We start from the raw sequence: 20,463 nt of genomic DNA, 5'->3' as shown, positions 1-20,463 counted from the left end.
AGGCGGCGGAAGTGGCGGCGGCGGCGGCGGCGGAGGCGGAGGCGGAGGACACTTTTGTGGCGGCCGCGTCGGCTGCTGCCACCGCAGCAGCGGCGGTGGCGGTGGCGGCGGCGGTGGCGGTGGCGGCGGCGGTGGCGGTGGCGGCGGCGGTGTCGGAGGTGGCGTTGGCAGCGGCGGTCGCGACGTCTGAGGTGGAGGCGTCTGCGCCGGCGGCGGGGAGGTGTGCGCTGTGTGCGGCGGCGAGCACTTTTGCGAGGTGCGCGGCGGCGGGGAGGTGTGCGCGGGCGAAGGCTGCCAAGGCGTCTGGCGACCGAGCCTACTCCAGGAGTGCAGAGCGATCAGTGGCGAGGTCGCACTCGGCCGACCCGGGGGCGGACGCCCACAGCCACCCACTGCTGCCTCCCACCACCACCACTGGAGTCTCCTGGATCTCGGCGCATCCCACTGCCTCTCACTGCCTCTGGCTAAAATCTCACCGATCTCACACCGCACCTTGACAAGGATCCCGCCTCCCTTCATCGCCTCGTCCTCCTCGTGAGGAGGAGCGTCGGAGCCGTCGGCGCTGCTGTCCGGCGCGGCCGCTCCGGCGGCGCCTTCCGACGAGTTGACCGCGCCAAACAGCTTGATGGTCGGGTAGGAGCGGACGCCGTGGCTGGAGCAGTCCTTCTCGTGCGACGGGCAGTTGATCGCGGCGACGAGCAGCCCGGGCACGTCGGAGCGTAGCGCGGCCGCGACCTTCTCGTAGGTCTTGGCGTACTGCTGGCAGTGCCCGCACCACTCGGCGTAAAACTCGACCAGCGTCGGAGTGCCGCCCTCGACGAGCTGAGCGAGCCGCGCGGAGGTGAGCGAGGTGACGGGCGAGTCCCGCTTATAGAGGCCGTTGGCGTGCGGGTCCTCTACGGCAGCTTCGGTCGCGCCGCAGGCGAGAGCGACAAGCGTGGCGAACATCGGACAGCGCCGCCCGCGTCGAGTTTGCCTGTGCGTTTTAGAGAAAACCTCCGTAGGAAGGGTGGCTTCTCAGCTCCCCGGTCCTGGGCGTGAGGTTGCCGACTGCACTCCAAGTGCTCCAAGTCCCCAGGGCTATATAGCGAGCTAGAACCCTTTGTCCCCTTGTGGCCAGTGTGGCTGGCAGTGCGCAGTGTCAACAGGCGACGGACCGTGCAAGCTGTTACACACAGAACGCGACCTCTCTCGAGGTTCTCGAGCCGTGTGCGCTGCCGTGGGCGCTGTCGTGGGTGCTGCCGTGGCCTGGGGGGTCGACGGGCCCCCGGGGGCGACGGGGGTGCTCTCGCGGGGGGTCCCCCCAGTCAAGGGGGTCTAGGGCGCAGCCCCAGGAGGCCCGCCGCAGTCGCCGATTTTTGGGGGCTTTTTTGACTGATTTTCATGAGGCGTTGCTACTATTTTGGGACCAGTTGAAGCCTAAAAATGGCTACAAATACAGCCACAACAGCTGCTAGTCGCGAGCTGCTACTGTGTGGCAGAGCCCAGAGAGAGGGCCTTCAGGAGCACTATTCAGTTTGATCCAGCTCAACGTTGCGGAGTAGTAACATTGTTCCGTTACCGTGAGCGGCCGGCGGCCGGCGGCGGCCGGTGCGGCACGCGGAGCACTCCGTGAGCAGTGACGGGTGCGGACGAGCGAATGATTGAGAGGTCCCTTTTGGTGAGAGATAGACAGCCCTAGTCTCTAATAACACATCTCCCACAGATAGCGACCTCTCATTCGCTCGTCCGCGCCCGTCACTGCTAGTCGGGGCACTCCCGGCGTGCGGCCCGGTCCCGGTCGTCACTCCGGTTGCTCGTGTTCACACCGTCAGAACTCAGCTCCGCTAAGCCTAGGATTCAGTGTCTGAGACTTGGGCATCTTACACAACCTTTGTAGTAGAGCACAATGGCACCCTTGGATCAAGTGGATCACTTCATTACTACACCGTACTACCGACCCCCGTTTTCGGCCGCCGCGGCCGGAGAGCACCCCCGTCGCCCCCGGGGGCCCGTCGACCCCCCAGGTGGCGTGGGTGCTGCCGTGGGCGCTGCCGTGGGCGCTGCCTCGGTCAGCAGTCGGTCAGCCGTCGTCCGCTGCTCGGCGCTGGCTTGCTGGCCGCCGGTGGCAAACCAGGGGCGCGCGGGCCTTGGACGTCGTGGCCGAGCTTTGCTGCCTTCTTGCACGTTGCCGGCTGTAACGTTGCCTGCACAATGGCCGCGCCTCTCTTGCCTTGTGCGCTTGGCATGGTCGAGTGGCGAGTTCTTTTCTCTGTCAGGACTCTCCTCAAGGCGTAAACGAAAACAGAAAAAATATGCGGGAAGCGTTTTCACTTGCACACAAAGGGCATTTATTTATTTCAATTATATATACGGCCGTAATTACAAACAAACAAACAAACTGCAGTTAAAACTGTCCCTCCCCCGCCATGGGTGACGCGGATGAGCGATTCAGTCCGACGCCGTCGTTGTTTGTTGCTAATGCTATGGGGAATGGGGGCCGTCAACTTCCAGCTTCCACCGAGTCGACTGCGGCATTGAAACGATCCGAGAAGTGGGCCTGTGACCTCTCCCTCCGTGAGCCTCCGGTCATCCCCCGGGCCAGCATTCTGAAACCCATTCTCAAAATGTACCTTGTATTCAAAGTTCCCTATGCGGCATCATCGCCGCCCAGGCGTCGCTAGCAGGGGCGTTCCGATGTGCTCCGATGTGTTACGACTCGCTCTCCAGTGTCACGCTTTTGGTCGACGGTAACCCCCCCCCCCCCCTTTGGACGCGTCCACCCTCCGCCCAACAAGCAACATTCGCCTCCCTACTAATACATATATATATTTCACACACGACCAGCCCTTTTTGCTTTAAGAGGGGTGGGGCTGGGGGGGGCTAGTCAACATCGAGGATCGCAGTCCCCCTGACTAGTCCCGGGGCCCGTCACCGGGCGCAGAGGTCCATGAAACGAGGACGTTCACCTGCCCTCGCGGCTGGGTACGCATGTATAGCACGGTACCGCTCAGCGCAGCAACGCAACGTGAGTGGAGCGGCGAGAGGTCGAGGGTCGCCTCTCCGAGGGAGTCATCGACGGCGTCGAAGCGACCGTCTGTGTCGTAAAGGGATATGCAGAGCGGCTCGGCGAGCAGCTGCGCCATCTCGCCGCTGAACTCGAAGCTCTCATCCCATATCGGATCGCGCGTCCTCCACTGCACGGACGAGCGGACCACGCAATGGTTGCCAAGCCGCACCTCGGCGTAAGGGTCAGGCAGCCCGTTCGCGCTTCGTAGCTTCATAGCCGAGAAGAGCCGCACCAATAGCACCCCTTGCGAAGCGGGCTGTACCTGTACCTGTGGTGGTCCTGCCGGTGCCGGTGCCGGTGGCAGCCTCGCGGCCGCGAACGCGGCGCCACGCGCCTCGATCCAGGCCGCCGCCGCGGAGCGCCACTGGACATGTACCCGGACAGACCCTTGCAGCGAGAGCGGCGTGACGAAAGTCGCCTCGCGGGCGTGCAGAAGTTTGTCGAGCTGTACGCGGGCCATGCCAAGGCAGTCATCACGGGAGGCTTTCTCACAGTCAAAGAGGGTCACGACGAGGCCGTCCTGAAGGAGGTCGGAGAAGACGCCGTTCCACGAGAATGACTCGTTCCATACAGGGTCGAGGCTATTTCTGACGACACTCGACCTCCGCTTGCTTGCGCCGAGGTTCAGGACTGCATATGAGTCAGAGGTACCGGCTCGTTCCGCCGCCTTGAGCCGTTTGGCCGAGAGGAGCGTGACGGTGACATGGCCACGCTCTTCCCGTTCCCGAGCAGTCGCGAGGGTGAGTGCGCGAGCGCGAGGGTGGAATGGGAGTGAGGCGACGCAAGGCAGCGTGAGGAGGAAGAGTATGGCCAAGCTGATTAGGCCTTCGCCCAAAAAGTAGACAAAAGCATCGGTTGTCGACTTTGCGATCCAAAAGTCGAGACACAGCGCCAGGGACACGGCCACAAGGGGCCACGCTGGATGCCAGAGCGCCTCCACCACGCTGTCCTCGACATCATAATCGGGCTTCAGCCTCCCCTGCTCCGCTGTCCACATCAAGGCAGTGTCGGCCAGCGCCAGAGCTGTCTTCATCCGGGGCAGCGGCATGCCACTCCACGCAGGCTGCGCGCGTACGCGGTAGCCGCGCCACTGGGCTTGCATGGCGATGGCAGCGCGAGTCTCAAACTCAAGTTGCGACAGGAGCGGCCTCCCTGCCTCGAGGTCGCCTGCTGTCGGCGTCGGAGAAGCAGACGTACCATTCCCGTCCTCTTCCCCGTCCTCCTCCTCCAGCCGACTATAGGGCCACCCCTCCCGCCCGCCTGGTCGTGCCCCGCCCCGCCTCCTCCGAACAGTGCCCGCCGCCCAAGCAGCGGAGGTGCCGCCGGCGGGCAAGAGCCGCTGCCTCGCCGCCGCAAGCGCGTCGAGCCTCCTCTCGCGCTTGCGAGCCGCCTGCAGCTTGCGAATCGAGTGCTCGTGTGCCCTGGCACTGGCGCGGTCGTCAAACGCCTTCTTGCGCTTCATTAGCGCGGGACTGAGCATCTGCACGAGCGCGCCACTCTCATCGTACCCGGTCGGCATCGCTTGCACGAGCCCCTTGCCGACGAGAGGGAGCCGAAAGACGAGGAACGGAAAGGAGAGCAGCCCATACGCCATCTTCATGTAGTAGAGGGTCTGCCAAAACATCCAGTGCGAGGTCGAGAGCTGCCTGGTCGCAGTAATGAACGATTGGTTAGGCCGTTACTCAATTCAGTGCGAGGGCGAGCGAGCTGCACCCTGTGAAGAGGAGCCGCCCGAAGCCGACAGTCAAGAGGATGACCAAGCAGTAGGCGTCGTACCGCATGAAGGCCGGCAGGTACCCCCCCGTCCTCACCTATTAATTATTACACGGTGAAAGAAGCACTCTGGAGTGGCATTTTGCCGCCCGGGTCCGCACTTCTGCTCCATAAGTCCTCCTCGCCTCCTCAATTGAAGTCCGTCTTATGTCGTCCTTGGCACGCCTCGTCTTCTCCTTCTCGATCCGCTTTTGGTCCTCAAGGGACGGCGCGCGCGGCGCCGAGGTACGCGCGTCTGCTGCGTCGAGCCGCACCTGCTCGAGGGCGCGTATCTCGCCGAGCCCGCCATACGCCTTCCCGCTCACGAGGAGGTAGGTGGCGGCAAAGAGAAGCCCAACCCGCAGCACCTCGAGTGAGTAGATAAAAGCGGAGTACATTGCCTCAGATGAGTCTGAGGCAATCAGTAGACATTTTTCAACGTCAAGCGTGTTTGCCGTTGAGACGTACTCGAGTGTGTTTGCGGTTGAGCTGTAGGTATCGGTCGCAGGACTGTTTAGGCAGTAGTAGAACTTGAGCGCCCCCTTGATGGCCAGCGAGAGCGCGTTGATGACTTGGAAGCCCTTGAAGGAAAGGACGAACTCCACGAGCTGGTACTCGTCCTTGCGGTCGATGTTGAGGAAGAAATAAGTGTAGATGAGCACGTTGACCCCGAAGAAGGGGAGGAGCTTGATGGCGAGGATCGACGCGCCGAACGGGTCCTGCATCACCTTCCATATGGTCGCGTCCGCCGGCTTAGCCGCGTACAGCACCTTGGCGCGCACCCAGGTGAGCAGATTGTTCAGCTGGAGCGGAGGCCCCTTTGCCCACTGCTTGATGCGGAGCTGGTGCTCTCGGTCGATGCTTCTGTACGAGGCCATGACGTCGCTCTTCAGACCCTCGCCCACTACCTCCCACCCGCGAGTGAAGACGCCGTCGACAAAACGTGCCACTCTCTGGGGCATGTAGGCTGCATTTGCGCTCTCTCGCGCGACGCCTCCTATCGTGGAAATGAAGTGACTGATCTGCCTGTCGAAGATCTCGTCGTGTGCCTGGTCGAACCTGTTGATCGCCCTCGCCTTGGCGCGTGGCACCAGACCACGCGCACCAAACGAGGTCCCGAGGTTGCCGCAAAGGTCGACAAAATCAAGCCTCGCCAGCGCCTTGGCGCCCTCGTCACGAATCTTGGTCTCTTCGAGGTAGAGTTCGGCGAGCTCTGCGTTGAGCTCAAACGCGGAGCCAAGCGTCTTTGCGCCTTCGGGGCCGATGTCGTTATACCAAATGTTGAGCTCGGTCAGCGCTGCGTTGGACCTGAGGGCATTGGCGATTGCCGCGGCGCCCTGCTGGCTGATCTTGTTGTTGCACAGATCGACGGATTTTAGCACCGCATTGGCGCCGAGCGCCTCTGCAAGCGCTACGATGCCGGACTCGTTGTACTTACCTTCACCGTCCTCGTCAAGACCGCAGATAAAGTTGCCGCTGAGATCGAGCTCGGTCAGCGTCAAGTTGACCGCGAGGGCCTTGCCGATCGCAACGCCACCCTCGGGGCCAATGTTGTTCCAGCTCAGGTTCAGAGTCGTTAGTCCCGATCTGCCTCGCAGAGCCTCGGCGATCGCTGCGCCACCCCTGGGACCGATAAGGTTGTTGCTGAGATAGAGAGTGGCCATCGGCGCGCTGACTGAGACATATTCAGCCAGCACTCCGGCTGTCTCGGCATCGATCTTCTGGTCCGACAGGTCCCACGACTCGATCTGGTTGTTCTGGTTGTCCCGGAGCGCACGGAAGATTGCGCTCCAGCCCTGGGCGCCGAAACTGTTGTAGCGTAGATCAATGCTTTTCAGCACCGTGTTGGTCCTGAGTGCCTTGGTGAGCACCAGAACCTCCTCTTCCTGTAGGTTGTTGGAAGACAGATCGATCGACGTCAAAAAGCACAGCATCGTTGCCACTGCTTTGTCCAGTCGTCTGATTCGCTGCAGGTCATACTTGCCGAAAGTCTGAAGGGGTCCAAGGGTGGGCGCGTGATAAGCGAGCGCCCTCTTGGGAGGGCGAAGCTGAGGACTACTTCAGACTGCGGACTAATGCTGCGGACTGTTGTGCAGTACCGCGGAACGGATGCTGCGTCGACTGCTGCTGAGTACTCTACACGCTATTACTGTGGACTACTGCATGCTACTAACGCAAGCTTGTTGATCGGGAAGGATCAGCCGGAGAGAGTAGAGCTGCGCCTACGGACAGCACGCCGCGGCGTGAGCGTCGAGACGATGCCGCCGGCACGCGCTGTCTATCGCGTCCACGGCGCTCGGACTGGAGCCGCGGGCAGCGACTGGCGAGCGAGCGGGCTGTGGCCAGAAGACAGATATCAGGAAGGGCTCGCGCGGGACAAGGGCGGCGAATGGGCAGCAGCGGACGCGTCTCGCGGCTTCGCGATGGCCGTACCTGCGGGCGGGAGGGTGGCGCGGTGTTCGAGCTGAGGGGGGGCGCAGCCTGCGGCGAGCGAGAGGGCGCATCGCTCGGCGGGAGCGGTGCGGGCACGGCTGGCTTCGCGAGCAATAGGCATCGCGGGGATCCAGGCGTGCAGCTTGCGGCTGCCATCGTCTGCGTGAGCGCGTGGCGGGGCAAGCGTGCATATGTGTGTGTATGGTTCGTGCATGGCTGCCTTTCGGGCCGAGGTCAAACCACATAACCCCCCCTCAGTGAGTCACCGTTCACATTACACAGAGACAGTCACGCAACACGGGGTTCCAGGGAAGTAACCGTTCACAGTCCGGCGAATCTGGCCTGATTCTGGGGGATACGATCAATGGAGGCGGATTTCAAAAAAGAACCCTTCGCGACGCGGTGTGCGTGCGGGCGCGGGGTGCGGTGCGACCGGTGAGTGTGTGCGGCGTCATGTGTGTGTCCCTTCTGGTTCCCTATCGAAGGCTAGCTCAAAAAAGAAACCAGGGGCGGGCTTGCATTTTTGCCGTCGTCAGTGCCGCATACATGCTGGGGCTGGCTGAGGAGTTACCTTCCTGGGGCTGCGGCTTCCGCGTCGGCCTTGACGCTGCCGGCCTTAGGTAGAAAGGTGAAGAACAGCCAGGCTCGGACTGGACACCAACGCGGTATGGGTGGACGCCAGACAGATGATGACGACACGCACGAGCGACACACAGACACAAACAGGCTCACAAGACACACAGCCAGCTGGCTGCCACACACCCTGAGTTGGCGTACTAGTCGTGGCGGAGCTGTGAACAGCGTCTCTTCACGGCTGCCGCTGTGAACAGGAGCTGGCGTGGTATTGGTCGTGGCAGCGTTGCGAGGCTTTGCGTCGCGTGCTCTCAAGCTGATACCTCTGGAGCAGCGCCCCTTCACAGCGGCAGCGCTGTGAACAGGCCTCACTGGCGCCGTCGGGCTGGAGCTGGTGCGGGCGCGGCGCGAGGCGGCCGCGCTGTGAACGGCGTCTCTTCACGGCTGCCGCTGTGGGCAGGTGCGAGCGCGGCACGAGGCGGCGGTCGCGGCGCTGGCGCGGGTTCGTAGGGTCGGGGCGAGGCGGGCGGCGGCGGAGGCGGAGGCGGAGGCCGCGGAGGAGCGGGCAGGGGCGGCGGCGGCGGCGAGGGCGGCGGCGGCGAAGGAGGAGCGGGCAGAGGCGGCGGCGGATGAGGACGAGGGGTGGGAGAAGGAGGAGGAGGAGGCACGCGCAGCGTTGAGGGCGGCGAGGGAGGCGGCGGCTGCTGCGGCGGCGGCGGCGGAGGTGTCTGCGGCGGTGACGCTGCTGTGTGTTGACGCGCTGTCCACCAGGGAGCCGTACGCGAAGGCGGGCCGAGATCGAGCCGAGATCGAGCCGAGATCGAGCCGAGATCGTGCCGAGATCGAGCCGAGAGATAGCCAAGGTCGAGCCGCGAGCTCGGGCCGAGATCGAGCCGAGATCGTGCCGAGATCGAGCCGAGAGATAGCCAAGGTCGAGCCGAGATCGGGCCGAGATCGAGCCGAGATCGTGCCGAGATCGAGCCGAGAGATAGCCAAGGTCGAGCCGAGATCGGGCCGAGATCGAGCCGAGATCGTGCCGAGATCGAGCCGAGAGATAGCCAAGGTCGAGCCGAGATCGAGCTGAGATCGAGCCGAGATCGTGCTGAGATCGAGCCGGGATCGAGCCGAGATCGAGCCGAGACCTAGCCGAGATCAGATCGAGCCGGGATCGAGCCGAGATCGAGCCGAGACCGAGCCGAGACCGAGCCGAGATCGTGCGGAGACCATGCAGCACTCGGCCGAGATCGAGTCGAGATCTAGGGTGGCCTGACCCAGCGCCTGCTCGGGCGGACAGCTTGTGGGGGCTGTTGGCCAGGGCGACCCGCCCGAGTAGCAAGAATGAGTAGCAAGAATGAGAAACACACAAGATGATAGTCGAGAGATTACTGTTGTAAGACACACGCTGTCGATATCGACTACGGTATGATCACAGGCGACGCGCGTGTTTTGCAACAACGCGACCTGGCCTGCCTCGCTCAACGCCGCGCTGGCTGCGCACCTCTCGGCGAGTGCGCCGAGGCGGCTCGCCGCGCTAGCGACGGTTCGCGCGCTTCCGCCGGCCGCACTAGCCGACGCCGGCCTGGCGCTACACGCAGTGCCACCGGGGTCGAGGTCACGTGGGACCGTGTCGGCGCGCCTCTGCACGTGTACGTGCGGGAGGGGAGGCAGGGCGCAAGCCCGCCGGGAGGGCGGTGTGACGGGCGGTACGCGGCGGCGAGCGAGGGCGGCGTCGACGGCGACATTGGCATGGTTTGAAAAAGCTGGCCCGCGCGCGCGCTCCGCCTGCCGCGCGGAGCGACTCGGTACGTGGACGTCCGAGCCCGCCGCCCCTCGCCACTGCTCCCTGCTGGCCCATGCAGCGCGACACCGCCGGCGCTGCGTCTGCTTCCTCGCCGTCACGATATATAGACTTAAGACGGTCTTAAAACGCTCACGTCTCGCGGTGGACGCCGGCTAGCGGTAGGCCGTATGGCGTAGGCGGCGGGTACTCTATCCCAGATCGGGAGATTCGAGAGTGAGAGAGCGGATGTCGTCGCCGCGCCTGCCTGGCTGCCTTGAAGGTCAGACGCCATACGCGGCTGCGATCTCGCCAGCCTTGCGCTGTCGCCCCGCCTCCGTCAGCACCTCGACAAGGTTGCGGGCCGAGCTCCTCGTCTCTTTATGCCCCTTCCCGTACCGCGCAGCGAACCCCTCCAGCTCCTCCCAGAAGAGAGGGATGGCGTCCCCGAGCCTGCCCTGCTTTTGCAGCAGCGAACCGAGGTTGTAGATCGAGGTGAGCGTACTCGGGTGCCGGTCGCCGAGCGTCTCTCGCCTTCCCTCCAGCGCCTCGCGCTTCAGCGCCTCTGCGCCGTCCAGGTCGCCCTTGGCCTCCAGCAGCACGCTGAGGTTGCCGATCGAAGTGAGCGTGCTCGGGTGCCGGTCGCCAAGCGTCTCTCGGCTCGCCGCCAGGTCCTCGCGGAACATCGGCTCCGCGCCGTCCAGGTCGCCCTTGGCCTTCAGCAGCGAGCCGAGGTTGTTGATCGAAGTGAGCGTACTCGGATGCCGGTCGCCGAGCGTCTCTCGCTTTGCCTCCAGCGCCTCGCGGAACAGCGCCTCCGCGCCGTCCAGGTCGCCCTGGGCCTCCAGCAGCCCGCCGAGGTTGTTGATCGAGATGAGCGTGCTCGGGTGCCGGTCGCCGAGCGTCTCTCGGCTCGCCTGCAGGTCCTCGCGATACAGCGCCTCCGCGCCGTCCAGGTCGCCCTGGTCCTGCAGCAGCGAGCCGAGGTTGCCGATCGAGATGAGCGTGCTCGGATGCCGGTCGCCGAGCGTCTCTCGCTTTGCCTCCAGCGCCTCGCGGTACAGCGCCTCCGCGCCGTCCAGGTCGCCCTTGGCCTTCAGCAGCACGCCGAGGGAGTTGATCGAGGTGAGCGTGCTCGGGTGCCGGTCGCCGAGCGTCTCTCGCCGCCCCTCCAGCGCCTCGCGGAACAGCGCCTCCGCGCCGTCCAGGTCGCCCTTAGCCTTCAGCAGCGAGCCGAGGTTGCCGATCGAGGTGAGCGTGCTCGGGTGCCGGTCGCCGAGCGTCTCTCGCCTCGCCTCCAGCGCCTCGCGATACAGCGGCTCCGCGCCGTCCAGGTCGCCCTTGGCCTTCAGCAGCAAGCCGAGGTTGTTGATCAAGGTGAGCGTGTTCGGGTGCCGGTCGCCGAGCGTCTCTCGGTGCCCCTCCAGCGCCTCGCGATAAAGCGCCTCCGCGCCGTCCAGGTCGCCCTGGTCCCGCAGCAGCGCGCCGAGGTTGCTGATCAGAGTCGACGTCGCCCGCTTCGCCGGCTCCATCCGCTCCAGCGCCGCCCTCCCCTGCTTCGCCAGCGCCCCCCGCAGCAGCCCAAACACAGCCTTGTTGCACTCGGTCAGGCCAACCTCCCGCTCCAGCTCGCCCAGGATCTGCTCCGTGTCCTTCGGGTTGCGGCACTCCGCCTTGCGCACATCCACCTCGGACAGCTTCTTCGCGATCGAGGCAAAGTTCTCCACCAGCGCCGTCTCAAAGGCCGCCTGCTGCTCCGCGCTCATCACCACCTCGAAGCGCGCGCCCGACGCCTGCGTGTGGAACACCTCCTTGATGCAGTACGCGCGCAGCAGCGGCTTTGGGGCGTCCCACGGCACCATGAGCAGAACCGTGTGGCCGACGGCGCGGACGCAATCGCCCAGCCGCTTGACGTCGTTCATTGTGACGTCGAGCTGCCGCGTCGACTGCCGGATCACAAAGTCGCAGACCCAGAACTTGGTGTCGGGCGGCAGCTCTGGGTGGAGCCGCAGGTACTGCCGCAGGGCGTCGACCAGCGTCGCGAGCGGCGTCTCGAGGAACCAGCTCACAAAGACGGTGGCGACGCCCACGCCAGGGTCGCCGCGCTCGTGCAGCGCCTCGCAGTACGCCTTGCCTCCGTCCGCCTCGCTCCGCCTCGCGATCTGCCACTGGTTGACGTAGCCGTTGAGGGCGGCGTTGGCGGGGACGCGGACGCCGTTGATGGTGGGCCGGTTCTCGTTGCACTGCTTGACGGCGTCGGTGGGGAGGGCGGTGATGTACTCCTCGATCGCGTCGACAGATAGGCCGAGGGTCAGCCGCTCAGGGAGGTTGAAGCCGGCGGCTCTGTGCGAGACGAGCGCTTGCGCCTGCTGAGCTTCCACATCTCTCTCAGAACTCCTGACGGCCACACGCTGCTGCGCTGTCGACTCATCTTCTGTGACGTCGTCACTTGGATTGGCGAAGGGCTTTCTTGCTTTGCTTGCGCTCACCTCCTTGCCCTTTGTGGCTTGCACCCGAGTCGCCTCTGACCGCTTCTTAGCCTCATGCCGATTGCACTCGGCCCCTCTGCGGACGCCCTCCCCTGCCTCATGCTGCGCTTCCGCGACCTGCGCTTCCGCGGCCGAGCTCTCAGACGCAGCAGAGCTAGCGCAGCCCATCGCGGCTCGGTCCCTCCAGCGGCTCGCGCTTGAGCACCAGCGGCTCGCGCTTGAGCACCACGCCTTCTAATCGTATCACGGTGAGCCCATGTTTCTTTTTATTTCTCCTTCAGTATCAATAAAAAATGAAGGTATCGCGGCGCGGCGGCGCTGTCTCATCGAGCACCTACTTCCTTTACATAATACATAAAGTTGGAATAACGGGAGCGCACAGAGAAAACGGCGCTCGGGCCCGGGGCGGCCTTCAGGCAGCGCCACTCTAAAATATGCGTCGGCCGTCTCGCCTCGCAACAGCATCAGAGTGCCATGGCGGAGAAGCGCTGACGACAGGGGAGGAGCTGTGACACCGCTGTCGAGGGGACGCCCAGCCGCCGAGGGCTCTCCTTCTCCCGCCTCGCCAATCTAGCCCCCTGTGTCGCCGCTCAGACGATGGCCTTGTCCCACACGCCTCCGGTCGCCGCCGGCCAGATGAAGTCCGTGGTGGAGGCCACCTGTTCACAGGTGGAGGTGGGGGGGGGGGGGGGGGGAGTGAACAGCCGGCGGCGAGGAAGGGAGGGGCGGGAGGATGGGTGGTGTGTGGAGAAGAAGGGAGGCGGGCACGGGACTGGCGCGCACTGGCACTAACACAGGTACACCACGAAAGAGAAGGAAAAGAAGGCGCTCGCCGCATCTCCCACGTCTTGCCTACGACTGTACGACTTAGAGGTGGATGGGTTGGGAGCGGGGGGGCAGAAGTGATCAGTGCGGTAGATGGCGAGCTCGAGGCGCGTGAGCCGGACTTGTGAGCCGGACCACCCCCTCTTGTTCCCTGCGTTGTTGAGCCACAGGACTCAACATACGGGCTTGCAATCCCAAACTGTCACTCCCCTCTCTCCCGGCCGGGGTGGGGCGCGCGCGGGGGCGGCGGGTGTGCGGCGAGTGTGCGGGATGTCTGTGGGCCCGAGAGCGATATGCCATGTTATGTGATGTTATCACATAACCGGCGGAGGCGGCGGCGGCGACGGAGGCGGCGGCGGCGGCGGCGATGGCAGCGGCGGCGGCGGCGGCGGCGGCGGCGGTGGCAGCGGCGGAAGTGGTGACACTGCAATGTCGCTGTCACCACCTTCGCCACGGCCGACGCTGTACGCCACGGTTTGGAGAGGGCCGGCCATGATTTTCCGCAAGGCGCCGTACGCAGACTCCAACCTCGAAGAAAACCAGGATGCGCTCACACACAACGCAGTGCTTACCCGAAACGACAAGGGCTCGCTGATCAACGTCGCGGCGGGCGGCTCGCCTGATCGTGGCGAAGGCTGGAAGGGGACCAGCCCTCAAGGAACGGAGTGGGCGGAGGGCGCCACGGACGCCATGCTCGGCCTGAAGTTTCAAACCCTCAAGGCGGCGGCCGACTACCGCATGAGGAACATCGCGGGCAAAACGATGGTGCTGCACCTCATCGAGGAGGACATCTACCTTGACGTGGAGTGGCTTGAGTGGACCGCTGATGACGGCCGCTTCAGCTACCGACGTGCCACGAATTCCTCTTCCGAGCAGCTGCTCCCAATGCCGCCCCAAGCCCGCCGTCGCCGCCAGGGTGGCCGCCGTCGCCGCCCCGACCGCCGCTGTCGCCACCGCCGCCCCTGCGCAATCCGATAGCCGTGGCGCTCTGGATCGTGCCCGCGCTTATTGCCGCTGCCATCCTCGCGCTCGCGCTCGCCTGGTGGATCAGGACGAGGCAACGCAGCAGACGCGTTGCGCGCAGAGAGATCAGCATGTCGACGCTCCCCGGACAGCAGCGGGGCCCCGACCTGCAGACCCACCGCTCGGCCGCCGTCTAGCGACACTCTTGTTTCTTTTCGATGTTTGACCCGTTTGGTCTCCACGGTTGTTTGACGTATGATTTGAGATTTGAATTAATTATTAATCATGTCTACTAACAGCCGTGTTACAAAAGTCGCCCACTGAGCCTGCGGGGAACTCGCAGAATTCTTTGATTGTTCCTAAAGGTAAAGCCGTATTGCCGAATGCCGATGCGCGATGGCGATGCCGTGGTCCGTGCAGGCTCGACACAGCTCACAGCCGCGGACACTTTTTCGTCTCAGACGCCCACCCTCAGACGCTGTGGCTGGCGCATAAACAACAGAACGCAACGTTGCCCTCACAGAACGAACAAAAAAGAAAGCGGCGTCACCGAGGAGGTCGTGATGCAGGGCGGGGACACATGTCCCTAAATCCCATCTCGTCTCAGAGTTTGACGGTTTTTATTTATTTATTTATTTAGGTCGTGATGCAGAGCTTCGGATGCGAGTGGACGCCCCGCCGCCCGCAGTAAGTGCAGATGTCCTCTTCAGCCTGCCGAGAGCTTCCTGGCCCGCGCGCGCGCTCCGCCTGCCGCGCGGAGCGACTCGGTGGACGTCCGAGCCCGCCGCCCCTCACCACTGCACCCTGCTGGCCCATGCAGCGCGACACCGCCGGCGCTGCGCCTGCTTCCTTGCGCGCCGCTGGACGTCGGCCGAAAAGACCGCTTCCCTCTGGGGACCCGACTCAGCGAAGATCGCGCGCGCGTCGTGAATGCGGCGCGCGCGCGATCTCCGTTCCCGGGCACGCCGGTCGCAGTGACATGGGATCCCAGGCTCAAAACAGCGCGCTCAACAGCGAGAGCGCCGCCGCTGCTCCTCCTCCCTCCACCACTCCGCTCACCGAGACAAACTCGGTGCCGCCGCTCTCGCCGCCGCCGCCGCCGCCGCCGCGTCGGCCCTCGCCTCCGTCACCGCCGCCCTCCATCTCGCGGCGGCGTCCCTCTGATGGCGCGGGCGCCTCGCTCGCCGGCGCGCCTCGCCGCTGCCCCCCTCTCGCCGCCGCTCCGCTCGTGGCCGCCGCCTCCCCTGTCAATCACGCCGTCCGCACCACCGCTGCCACCGCTGAGGGGTGGCCCGTCTACCGTCTACCGGTAGACCGGGTAGACGGTAGACCGTTTGGTAGACGAGTCTACGGGTAGACCGTAATGAACCTACGACTCGTAGTACGACCTACCGTACGAAACCAGTCTACCGGTAGACTTGGTAGACGGGGGAACGGGAGCGGGGAGCGCATCGCGACACGGAGGGGGGCTGGGCAGGGGTCACCCACACGACAGGGTCCCAGGAATTCCCCTCTCGTATAGGACAGGTTGCACCCGGCGGCACCGGGGGCAGGCGCGGGCCTCCTACTGGTTGCGCTCTCCTAGTTCTTCTGCTCCCGACAAGGGACAGCGACGTGCTCGCAGCACGGTGGACTCAGAACGAAATAAAGTTTTTTCGCGGCGGCTGGAGCACGGATTTGTATATGCGCGCCTGCCCTGGGTTTATATGCACACGACGCTGTCTCGTATTTTTTTTCGCGGCGGCTGGAAGCACGGATTTATGCGCGCCTTTGCGACGCCGGCGCTCCTCCTCTTCTCCATCCAGGCGGCCGCCGACGCGGCCACCCTTCGCACGCCCTTCCCCGTCTTCTACTCGCCCTCCACGCCCGACCGCGCCTCGCGCCTCGCTGCATGGCTCAGCGCGGCGGCCGGCGACTGGTGCCACGCGCTGCTACCTCCCGTCTTCCCGCAGGACTTTGCGGTGACGTGGTCGCCGACGGCCGACTCGCCCGTCCGCATGGCCAACTCGACCACCGGCGAGAGCCTCTTCATCGTCCGGCCGCCGTTTGGCCGGCTCGGCAAGCAGATGGAGACGGTGCTGCGGCTGGGCCGGTCGCCTCGCAACATCGAGTCGTCCTTCTCAGCGGCGCACAAGGTCGCGAACGCCGCCTTCCACCTGCGCGCGCAGCAGTGCTTCGCCGCGCGCTGCCACCCCTGCGTCGCATCGCCGGACGTTCTTTGGGCGGCCATCTTTGAGGCGCCGCCGAGATGCAGCCCGAGATGCCGCCGAGATCGCGCCGAGATATGCCGGACGTGGTGTGCAGCGGGCGGCCGTCGGGTGTGAGGGAGGGACTAGCCGTGACCTCGCTGCTGCTACTGCTACTGCTGCTACTGCTCTCCCCCCCTCCCTCCCTCCCTCCCTCCCTCCCTCCCTCCCTCCCTCTCAAAAGGAGCCCGCCCCCGCACCTCGAGCGCCCCCAGAACACACACCCGCCCCCCCCTCCGACACTGCTTCAGGACGACGTCGCCTTCGTGCCCGGCTACTCGCCGGGGGCCGGGGTCGACCTCTCCCTACCTCCCCCCCCCCTCCCACCCTTCCCTCTTTTCTGGAGATTGAGATCTCACGCCGGCGAGGTTCGAGGAGGTCAGGAACCGCGCGCGAATTCCCCCGCCTCTTGGCCGACCGCCGCCGCCACCGCCGCCGCCGAGGGGGGGAACAAGCTGCAGCTCGCGGTGGGCAACGCGGGGCAGGAGGCAGACTCTACCCCGCCCCTTTTTTCCCCCCCCCCCCCCCCCACACCACCACCACCACCGCCCCCTCTCCCCCCTCCCCGCTCTCCCCCCTCCCGCCCCCTCCCCGCCCCCTCACCCCCTCTCCCGCCCCCCCGCCCCTCTTTCGCACGCCCGCCGTGCACCGCGTCTCTTCACAGCGCCCGCCCGTGAACAGGTGGACCTCGACTACTCGCCAAAGAAGTATTGCGAGCCGCACGCCCGCAACGTGACCGGCTGGGACACGGCGCGCGGCGGAGTAGCGCAAATCAATTGAGTAATAGTCAGTCAACGATTCGACTCTGATTCAACTATGAATTCACCGGCTGGGACACGGCGCGGCGGAGTAGCGGCGGAGTAACGCGCAAAAGCATCATGCGGAGGACGATGAGGAGGAGAGAAGGAATGAGTCATTCGGGCACACGTCACTCCTATAGAGGAGAATGAGCCGGCTAGTTGCCCCCCCTCGACTCCACCATCAGCCAGCTGGCGCACAGTAGTAACCGCTGCCTCCCCTCGACTCCACCATCAGCCAGCTAGTTCGCCATGGACTGTAGGCGCGTCTGCGCGTCTGCCATCACTTTTCGGATCCGCTCGCCTCTGGCACCGGATCGCAGCGGCGGCAGCTTCACACCGCCTGCAGCTGTGAACAGGACCCGCACGCTGCCTTTGCCTGCTGCTACTACTATCACCACTGTCTTCACGCCGCCCGCAGCTGTGAACAGGACTCGCACGCCTTTGCCGTTTCGCATGCCCACGCGTCGGCCGTCGTCGCTGCGCACGCGGCGCTGGTGGCTCGCGACGGGCGCGGGGCAGGTAATAGTGGTAGTAGTACACCTGGAAGAAGGTGGTAGTAGGCAAGCCAGTTCCATCTCTCTGACCCCCACCCACACGCCCAAGCGACTAGCGACAGGGGAGGGCAGGTGTGTAGCTGCGCCTGAGCCGACCGCACCGCTACTACGCTCCGGCCCGCGCGCCTCTTCCCGCCCCGTCACTCCGACGCTCTGCTGTGAACTGCTGTGAGCTGCTGTGAACACACAGCCCGTGTGTCGCGTGCGACTGTCTCTGTGCGTCTCTTCTCGGGCCCGGGGCAGCTGGCCCGGGGCTATACGTTGACGCCGACACACCCGCCTCCGCCTCCTCCTGTGGCGAGGGGGCGGAGAGTGGTCCGATCCTCACGGCTGCCTATAGCTACTGCTACCGCTACTTAACAGGCGCCTGCCCCACCCCTCGTCGACTTAATACTGAGTAAATTAAGAGCTAATTAATTGACAGGCGCCTGCCTCAACCCGTGGCACTCGTCGAGTTGCGGCAACGACCGACGGCCGCCGCGCGAGGAGCAGCTGTGAACAATACGTTGATCCGTCGGCCAGAGATGTGGCTGGTTAGGCGAGCGGATGCCCGCCCCCGGGCGTGCTGCGCGAGGAGCTGCTGTGAACAACGAGTGAGTGATCGGCGAGAGTGTGGCTGGTTAGGCGATGACCCCGGCGTGCTGCGCGACTTTTTCGAGCAGTGCGACCGGCCAAAGCGGAGGCGTCCCCCCCCCCCCCCCCCTTAACCCCCCCCCCCCACCCCCCCATCCACAGAAGTAATTCAGTCACCGAGACGTAGTGGTTGAAATCTCCACCACTAGTGAATTTAGGCAACCTCCCTCGGACACGCGCCTGAGCTGCCGCGGCCTCCTCGCGCTCGCGCTTCCCGCCCCCGCCTGTGAACGGCGCCTCTTCACACCTCCAGCTGTGAACAGGCCTCGTGCTCGCGGGTCTGCGCGTGCCGTGGGCCCTTCTGCACAACAACACCGTCGGCTTCAAGATGGCCGGCGAGACACAGCCGAGATATAGCCGAGAGACTGCCGAGATATAGCCGAGAGACTGCCGAGAGGCAGCCGAGAGGTAGCCGAGAGGCAGCCGAGCGGCAGCCGAGCGCCAGCCGAGAGGCAGCCGAGATATAGCCGAGCGGCAGCCGAGAGGCAGCCGAGAGGCAGCCGAGAGGCAGCCGAGAGGCAGCCGAGAGGCAGCCGAGAGGCAGCCGAGAGGCAGCCGAGAGGCAGCCGAGAGGCAGCCGAGAGAACACAGCCGAGATGTACGCACCTTCAAGAGGGACTAGACGAGAGTCACGGGCAACGAAATGACTGGGCCGGCGTGGACGAGCCGCAGGTGTTCACACGCAGGACTCGTAATTCATGAGTTCTACTTTAGAACCGACAGGTGCTCACAAGCAGGACTCGTACGGCATCATCTTTTACTTATTTATTTATTATTTATTTGGCAGGTGCTCACAAGCAGGACTCGTACGGCATCATCTTTTGTTTATTCATTCATTTATTTATTTATTTATTGATTTGGCAGGTGCTCACAAGCAGGACTCGTACGGCATCATCGCGCGCATGGTCAAGGAGACGGCGGTGTGGAAGCAGACCCTCGAGGAGGGCTTAATCAACTAGTCGATGAACTCAATCCACTCATTCATTGTAGGTGTGGAAGCAGATCCTCGAGGAGGGCCACGCCACACTCCACCGCGGCCACGCCTTCAACGCGACACGCGCGGACGAGAAGGGGAGGGTGCGGCGGGAGAAGCGGAGGGAGGCGCAGCGCGCGGGCAAGCTCACGTCGCTCGCAAAAGGCATCCGCGCCGGCCGCTGAGTAGCAGGGGCGAGGGGACGCCCTCGCTCCCTCTGTCTGATGAGCGCATTTGGCGCTGTCTATTGGTTGTGGGGGGTTCGCTTTGTCTGTCGGTGTTTGCAGAGTGTCGGGCCGAGTGTGCATGCTTCCTTCCGCCATCTTCTTTCGACTGAAAGAAACGGAGTATTAAGGAAAAGAAGTTTAGGAAAAGAAAATCGAGAGCGATATGCCATGTTGATTGATTGATGGGAAGGCGAAACACAGTCCGACCAACGACTGGGACACCAACGCGGTAACCGGTATGGGTGGACGCAGGACGGGCGATGACGGTCACACAGGAGCGACACACAGAACCACAAGACAAGACACTCAGCCAAACTGACTGCCACACATCCTGAGCGAACTTCTCTAGTCACCCGCGGCCGGACTCCATCCGGCACGCGTCGCTGGGCGCTCAGAGCCGCGTCCCCTGCTCGCCACCCCGACGCCCAAGGCGCCCGAGCGAACGACAGGCGGCACGCGAAGACTGGTTGCAATCCCGCCGACCGCCAGGCCGCGGGATGATGCGTGCGTGGTCTTGTAGTGGGTCTCGGAAGCTCCCCTCTCGGGCTAGGAGCCAGCCCCTCTCCCTTGCCCTCGGAGCAGTGTGTCCGAGTCGAGGCGTGTGCTTGCCGGGCGACGGCCGCGCGCGGTTGGCATTGTGACGAAGGGTGCGCGCGGCCGCGGCGCGCCCGCCATGGTTCGGCGCGGCGCGCCTACCAGCGGCAATTGTCGAGGCACGGGAACGCTTACCCGGGGTCATCCTCTGAGCCTGGTCGTCGGCGCCGCGATGCCACGGCGGCGCATTCGACGTCGTCGGCGCGCTGCCCCGCGTTGAGCCCCGCCGCTCGTAGCGACGGCCGCAGGTTGGCCCGGTGCAGCGCGCCCTGGCCGCAGACTGAAGAACGGCCACGAGGGGTGTGTGATGTGCGGTGCGGGGTGTGAGGGGGCAGCGTCTTTGTGTGTGTGTGCGCGCGCGCCGCTGCAGGAAAGAGTGCGGCCCTCGGGGTACGCCTCGTCCGGCCCCCTCCGAGGGGGTCGTGATCTGAACTGGAGAGGGGGTCGGCCTTGAGAGCTTACGGGGTCTCCCCACGCCAGAGGCTCTGCCTCTCCTCTCGGGGATTGAACTGGGGGATGGGGGCGGGGATCCTCCCTCTTCCCGCCGTCGATGCCGGGGATCAACCAATCCGGAG

At 64.7% G+C, this 20,463-nt stretch overlaps 5 protein-coding genes across 5 annotated transcripts; 2 read left to right on the top strand and 3 right to left on the bottom strand.

Annotated features, from left to right (window-relative positions):
• Positions 1–316: 316 nt before the first annotated feature.
• Positions 317–948, bottom strand: EMIHUDRAFT_207996 (hypothetical protein; the record flags this gene model as incomplete). The annotated part of the gene is made up of 2 exons (XM_005773323.1): positions 317–424; positions 493–948. The coding sequence occupies 2 exons, from the start codon at positions 946–948 to the stop codon at positions 317–319; spliced, it is 564 nt and encodes a 187-aa protein (XP_005773380.1).
• A 1,946-nt stretch (positions 949–2,894) lies between these two features.
• Positions 2,895–6,735, bottom strand: EMIHUDRAFT_207994 (hypothetical protein; the record flags this gene model as incomplete). Its single annotated transcript, XM_005773322.1, has 3 exons — positions 2,895–4,695; positions 4,763–4,860; positions 4,924–6,735. 3 exons carry the CDS (start codon positions 6,733–6,735, stop codon positions 2,895–2,897), a joined length of 3,711 nt encoding a protein of 1,236 aa, XP_005773379.1.
• A 3,133-nt stretch (positions 6,736–9,868) lies between these two features.
• EMIHUDRAFT_65319 (hypothetical protein) lies at positions 9,869–11,116 on the bottom strand (the record flags this gene model as incomplete). Its single annotated transcript, XM_005773321.1, has 1 exon — positions 9,869–11,116. The coding sequence occupies one exon, from the start codon at positions 11,114–11,116 to the stop codon at positions 9,869–9,871; it is 1,248 nt and encodes a 415-aa protein (XP_005773378.1).
• Positions 11,117–13,390: 2,274 nt separating this feature from the next.
• Positions 13,391–14,356, top strand: EMIHUDRAFT_207990 (hypothetical protein; the record flags this gene model as incomplete). Its single annotated transcript, XM_005773320.1, has 2 exons — positions 13,391–13,748; positions 14,337–14,356. The coding sequence occupies 2 exons, from the start codon at positions 13,391–13,393 to the stop codon at positions 14,354–14,356; spliced, it is 378 nt and encodes a 125-aa protein (XP_005773377.1).
• Positions 14,357–16,509: 2,153 nt separating this feature from the next.
• On the top strand, positions 16,510–19,412 carry EMIHUDRAFT_435768 (hypothetical protein; the record flags this gene model as incomplete). Its single annotated transcript, XM_005773319.1, has 9 exons — positions 16,510–16,595; positions 16,789–16,857; positions 17,168–17,197; positions 17,336–17,426; positions 17,886–17,921; positions 18,086–18,143; positions 18,253–18,881; positions 18,959–19,014; positions 19,085–19,412. Coding segments are annotated over 7 exons (569 nt in total), but the record flags the coding sequence as incomplete, so codon positions are not given.
• Between the last annotated feature and the right edge of the window lie 1,051 nt (positions 19,413–20,463).

The sequence above is a fragment of the Emiliania huxleyi genome (genome assembly GCF_000372725.1).
Source record: "Emiliania huxleyi CCMP1516 unplaced genomic scaffold EMIHUscaffold_34, whole genome shotgun sequence".
Classification (NCBI taxonomy): Eukaryota; Haptophyta; order Isochrysidales; family Noelaerhabdaceae; genus Emiliania; species Emiliania huxleyi.
Note: the sequence above shows the minus strand (reverse complement) of the source record. Positions and strands in the feature narration are given on the sequence as shown.